Below are 6,644 nucleotides of genomic sequence, written 5' to 3' on the forward strand. Positions count from 1 at the left end.
GGCTTCCTGTGGGGACTCAGCAGCCCTGTTCTCAATAGTCCAAGGGTCTGTGGTGGACCTGGCATTTGCTTTTTCCCAGGCCCACGCATAGGGAAACCAGTACCTCATACCCCCTCCCTGTCCAAGGACCGCAGAAATTGAAAGTGCAGTGGGGAGAGGCAGTGGGTGGACATATTTGCATGGGCAGCCCCTCCCTGCTAGGCAGTGAGGAGGAGATAAGAAAGGTCTGAGGTGGGCCTCCCCGGTGGCGCAGCGGTTGAGCGCTGGGTTGCGAAGCTGCCTGCAGCCTCTGCAGCCGGTTCGATCCCCGGCTGCTCCCCGGCCACCAGAGGAGGGTCCCACATGGCGCGCAGACCTCTCCTGCCGCCCGCTGCTCCCCTCAGCAGTGTACTTCGGTCCTTCTGCCTGCTCTGCTCCCCGCTCTGGCTCTGGTGAATTCTCTCACCCTCCCACGCTTCTGACTGTACCCAGTGCATGTATCAAAAAAAAACAAACAATAAATAAATAAATAAATAAATAAGACATGCCTCTAGAAAATTAAAAAAAAAAAAAAAAGAAAGGTCTGAGGTACCTTGTTCAGAGCTTTGGGGCGCCAAGGGGCTGTGAGCACCATGGCCTGGACCCTTCTCCTCATCCTGCTCCTCTGTCACTGCACAGGTAGAGACAGGACTCAGAGACCCAGACTGTCCCTACATTGAAGCATTACCACTAGGCCCCACACCCACCAAGGACTGATCTTCTCTTGCATGTGTCTGTGTCTGCAGGTTCCCTCTCCCAGCCTGTGCTCACTCAGCCGCCCTCCATCACTGCCTCTTCTGGAGCAACAGCCAGACTCACCTGCTCCCTGAGCAGTGGACACAGTATTAGGGATTTCTGGATATGCTGGTACCAGCAGAAGCCAGGGAGCCCTCCTGGGTACCTCCTGTACTACCACTCACACTCAGATAAGGACCATGGCCCCGGGGTCCCCAGCTGCTTCTCTGGATCCAGTGATACCTTGGCTAATGCAGGGCTCCTGCTTATCTCGGGGCAGTAGCCTGAGGATGAGGCCGACTACTACAGTGTTACGTGGCATGGAAACTCAAAGTCTTCACAGTGCTCCAGACCCAGGGGGAAGTGAGACAAAAGACTCCCCACTGCTCTGCTCTGCTCACAAAGGGAGCCTGGGGGGGCCTTCTACACCCACATGTGTGGGCTCTCACCCTGCACAGACAGAGTCTCATACACATTCCTCAGCGCTGACAGACCCCCAGGGTCTGGGCCTGTCCACGTCAGCAGGGACCTGGGCCCACAGCACCCATCCCTTGATGCCCCAGGTCCAGTTCTCAACTCCAAGGAGGACTTAATCTTTGACTCCTCGTCTTCGAATGGCCAGTCAGGGATTGTCTCCTTCATAGGTTTGGAGGATTAAATTATGTCATCATGTGAATTATTTCATGTGTGGCCCCCACAGCTGCCAAATTCATTGTCCCCACTCACCCACCTGTTCTAGGAGCAGACACCCCAGGATGGCCTCTTCCAGATCCTCCTTGACTCCTGCTCTTTCCCTTCCCCCTACTCCATGACTTACCCGTCAAGGCAGGGAATGTAAAGAGAACTGGTTTTCATTTGAAAAAATGGATTAAAACCCAGGATCTATCAGATACTGGACGGTCATGATGGACAGGGCGTCAATCTCTACGTGTCAGCGCGGTTGTCTGCAGCCCCGACACGGGTTCTCCCCTCTTTCCCTGTGTATGGGGACACGGGACATAGAGACACACGTGGCTCAGCGTGGTGATAAGATTGGACAGTGCTGACCCCATCCTGACCACAAATGCCCACTGGGCTCTCTCCTCTCACATAGGCCCAAGCCCCCTCTATTGTGCCGAGAACGTGAAGGTGAATCCCAACCACTCGGACATTGTGGACTCCAGGGGAGAAGACCTGTGGGTGCAGACATGAGCAGAGTTGGACCTTATTACAGATTTCAATGATGTTCTCATCCAACCCATGCGGCCCTAGGGGCTGCCAACTGTGGTAACTGGGCAAAGAGAGATGAAGACCCACAGACTGTGCATCTGTGTAAAGAAGGGGAAAGCAATGTGTCCTCCAAAAGTTTTTTTTCAGTGTCCTCCTATGTGTGATGTGGGGAGGGTGCTGGTTGAGAAAACTCTCAGGTGTTACAGCTTCAAAAGCTTAGTGGCCCTTAGTTTGAGTGACATGGAATATTCTGCAAAAAATGAGGTTTCTTATACTTCTAGTTCACGTGTTTCTATTCCATGTTCATGTCTGATTTCAACTCCTCATGGTATTGATTAAGGCCTCTGATACATTTTCCTTCTGGCTCTTATCTCTACACTCACCTCTGTCTCCTCAGAATTTTTCTGGTTTCTTGTGACTGTGATGATGGAGTCTGAACAGCACCCCAGTGCTCCTCCCTCTTCCTGCCCAAGTGTTGGGGTCTCCAATATGGCAGGGGCTCATAGACTTGCCCTTGGTCCCTTCTGGAGAAGACAGAGGCCTGGCCTCCCTTTCCTCCCTGCAGAGCCCACTCACTCCAAGACCTTCTACAACTCCGATGACACGGAGTATCTCTACTTGTTTGGGCCCTTTGCACAGGTGGGATGTTTATGTGCAGTGAGCTGAGGCTGCTGTGCAGACACCTTGGCTGTTAGTCTAGAATGTGAGGGGTGCTAGGTGCAGAGGGCGAGCCCTGAGCCCAGCACTGACCAGGATGCCCACGTGTCCAATAGCAGAGTCTGCTGTGTCTAGACCTTGCTCATGGCCCCACAGCTGAATGCTTTGAGAGCTCCCCTTGTGCTACAGAGGTCCCCCAACCCTACCAGGTGTAACACATTTCCTACCACTTCTGGTCTCTCTTTATTCAACTGGATCCTGGTTTAAGTAGAGGAGGGGCTTGTGCAGCCATCAAAAAGTAGAGTATTTGCATGGAGACCTCTCACCTTCAGGAGGGGACTGCTTGGTGGGCTCGGCTCTGGTGTGGGGTCAAGAATAGGACCTGTGGGGGCATCACCCCCATGACCCAGGCTCCACTCATTTTCACCATGCTTGCTCTCTGCTCAAGAGCTGCCTACAAGGAATTCTGGGAGATGACACCCACCTCCTCCTTGAGAGAAGGCACTGCTATTGTTCATTGCACAATTGTTTAGGGACATTACAAATGTCTGTACCTTCCAGAGCATAGAGCAATGCAGTGTTCTGGTGCTGAGGATTCTTGTCACATTCAGTGAGGAGGGGGGATGAGGGATAAAGAGGAAGATGTAACACCTTGAGTCTTATTGATGTTGCTTGAGGTAGGATGAGATGTTAACTAAGTTTTGGATTATTTACATAGTTTTTCCTTCTGTAAAATGGCTCACAGTATTATTATCAATTCTGTTTTACTGTCCGGGATGATAGGGGTGTGTGCTGCTGTGAATGATCCAGGGTATCTGACACCCTGTGATTTCACCAGATCCCAAGTCAAGCCCTTCTCTCCCCCACACAGAGAAGGCATCACCTTGGGAACCATAGAACGGACAGGAGTCAGGAATGTGAAGCCACGAGTGTGAGGGATGCTGGAGGTCTGAGAACAAGGAAGGGTGTGAGGTGTGTGAGGGGACAGGGCAGACCGTGCAGGCTCCTGTGGGGAGGCAGGTGGTGGGGTTCATGCCCAGAGCAGTGAGGGTCTTGAGGGGGTGAGCAGCTACTGACCTGCCTGGGATGACGGGGGAGGATCCTCCGAATGACTGAGGAGTGAATTTGAGATCATAGGTATTTGCTCAAGACCCCCAGAGTCAAGAAGTTCGGGGAATTTCTCAAGGTGAAAGCAGAGTAGAAAATGGCTGTGGAGAGGAAATGGGTTGTGGTTTCTGAATTCAGCTCTCCACACATTCCGGCTACATGAAAACATTGAACTCTCACTTTTATTTGTTATTTAAACTGTCATAGTGAGTAAATCATACAGGAAAAAATTATTTAATATAAAAACAAATTGTATGTGTTCTAAGAAAAAATTCTAACAAATTATACGACACAGATATTGCAAAAGCCAGAATCTTAAGATTACAAAGCTACATATGGAACTCAAGAAATATGTTACAGGCTTCACCGGCATGAAGTTTTCCAAAGTCTTTCACTATATCGTTTCTAATCTGTAAACAATATTAAATACATTATGTATTTTCAAATTGTTGCTGAATTACCCACTTTTCAATATGCCATTGATGTCATTTCTAGGAATTTCCATTCTGTGACATTTCCCTGAGCTTTCTCTAAAGCCGTTCATAGCTCAAGTGACCCATCCTCAATAGCACAGGATTTGACGCACTTCTGGATCATTTATCTTTAAGTATAACGTTCTTGAGACACAGGGCAAGCTAGAAATTAGGCAGTTTTAGGGACAGTGCAGGAGGGGACCTCTGAAGAATTTGGGGAGGCTTCAGAGATAAGGACAACCAAGGAAAAGTTACCCATTCCACTAGGAAAAACAAACATCCCAGGACCAAGGACAACTTTGTTAATGCTAGTCCTGGTTTCCTTCAGGTGGTAAAGGGAGGCGGAGATTGGAGAAATGGAGAGTGGTTTAATTTATGGACACATTAGAAGGGCAGCTGTTTAACTTCAATGCAGGGATGCCCGTCCAGAAGACTGGGCCATAAATTTAAAGATGCAACAAATGGGGAAAGAGAAAGCTGTTAGATAAGGAATGTGAAGATCCCTTGTTCAGTAGCAAATTAAGTGAGACAGCCGAGAACTAACCAATCACAAAGAGACTGGGGCAGCTTTAGAATAATGAGGGAAAAAAAGGTCTATATTCCCTAAGACAGGACTCCACTTTGGCTTCCTTGCCCCTCCCAGGCCTGGTTCCCTGGCCTGGGAGTCCCACTTTATTTCTGTTCTTTTTCTCTTCAATAAACTTTTTTCTTCTAAACAAACCTGCGCTTCTTGCTTGCTTGCCTGAGCATCTGTGAAGTTCCTGCTGCAGCTTCATGAGACACCAAACCATGGGGGGTCTAGTGGCTGGGGCTCAGCACTGCCCTGCAGCCTGGAATCCATTCCTGGCTGGGAGACTAGGCCTGACAATTCCAGCATCATTCTCAAAATACTTCTGTAAGTACCTCTGTGCACCTCATTGAGGGAACCCAAATACAATGTATTGGAATCACAGTCCTAGGAATCAGAACATGTTATTGTGAATAGAGACAGTCTCTCCTGAGCTGCAGACACCCATTGGGCTCTCAGAACTTTGGGCCAATGTGAGTGTTTGCCCACGGACCAGCAGGGGGCGCTGTGGGACAGCCCAGTGTTCTACACACACCAGATTGTGAGGTCATTCACACCGAGGAGCTTGATCTAGGTCTAGGGCTTGTGCTCCCAGGTGGGAACTCAGGGCTGTGTTCTTTCTTGTCTGGCACACCTGCTGAACAGGGACCTGTGTGTGGTGGCAGCAGGTGCTTCCTCCCTGGGTTTTCCCAGCGGTGAAGAAACCTTGCTCTTCCTGAGTTTGGTTGTGAGCTGAGCTCCTGCACCAGGGCTCAAGGAGGGGCTGGGCAGTCACAGCTTGAAACATATTTGCATGCACAGCCCCTCCTGGGGCAGAGGGTGGAAGAGAAAAGGAGCCCTGGGGCAGCCCAGCCCCATGAGTGGCTCAGGGAAGTGTGAGCACCATGGCCTGGACCCCTCTCCTGCTTGTTCTCTTCTCACTCTGCACAGGTAACTGGAGTTGGGGCTGGGAAGTGCCCTGGGAAGATGCATGGGCCCCAGATAAGTCCTCTTGTTTCTAGAGCCCAGCATCCCCATCTCTGTGTCTCTCCTTCTTCCAGGATCCTGGGCCCAGTCTGTGCTGACTCAGCCACAGTCAGTCTCTGGGAACCTGGGCCAGAGGGTCACCATCTCCTGCACTGGAAGCAGCTCCAACATCGGGGGTGGTAATAGTGTAAACTGGCTCCAACAGCTCCCCCGATCAGTCCCCAAACTCCTGATATATGGTACCAGCAATCGACCCTCAGGGGTCCCTGATCGATTTTCGGGCTCCAGGTCTGGCAGCACAGCCACCCTGACCATCGCTGGGCTCCAGAGTGAGGACGAGGCTGATTATTACTGCTTAAGTTGGGATAACAGTCTGAGTGGTCCCACAGTGCTCCAGGCCTGTGGGGAAGTGAGACAAAAACCCTTTTTCTCTTCAGCCAAGAGCAGGCACTCCTGGCAGCTGCTGCTGAGGCTCAGCCTGGGGCTCTGCTGCTTCTCTGTTGCTGTCCTGGCCCAGGCTCCTCCAGGGCTCCCCCTGGCACAGGCCCCTCCCTCCCTCTATCCTCAGAGTCACTCCCAGCAGCACATCCCTAGGTGAGGAGTCTTCAAGAAAAGAGAATTTCCTTTGCCTCAGGAATAGTTTACTTCTAAGGTGGTTTGAATTCATTTATTTTCTTTGAGTTTTCAAGATGAGAAAGAAACCTTGGACTGTGAACCTGTCAAGGGGCCTCAGCACTTAATTGGCTGCTCTGGAAGGATCGGCCAGTACAGTTCTTGTGCTCAAGGTCAGCAGACTAGGGGAGCATAGCCTCCAAGAACCCAAAGACTGCCAATTCAAACACAAAAGGGAGTTTATTTCAGACTCGAGTCCAGGCTCAGGGCACCTACCAAAGCAGTGGCAGATAGGGAGA

General features: G+C 50.8%; 1 gene segment (V, D, J or C); it reads left to right on the forward strand.

Moving 5' to 3' along the window:
* Positions 1-5,640: 5,640 nt before the first annotated feature.
* Positions 5,641-6,331, forward strand: LOC119244031 (immunoglobulin lambda variable 1-40-like). The segment is given in 3 exon segments: positions 5,641-5,697; positions 5,808-6,142; positions 6,302-6,331. Coding segments are annotated over 3 exon segments (411 nt in total).
* The last annotated feature ends 313 nt before the right edge of the window (positions 6,332-6,644 follow it).

This window comes from Talpa occidentalis, unplaced genomic scaffold, assembly GCF_014898055.3.
Source record: "Talpa occidentalis isolate TD23 unplaced genomic scaffold, MPIMG_talOcc4v2.1 talOcc4.14, whole genome shotgun sequence".
Taxonomy (NCBI): domain Eukaryota; kingdom Metazoa; phylum Chordata; class Mammalia; order Eulipotyphla; family Talpidae; genus Talpa; species Talpa occidentalis.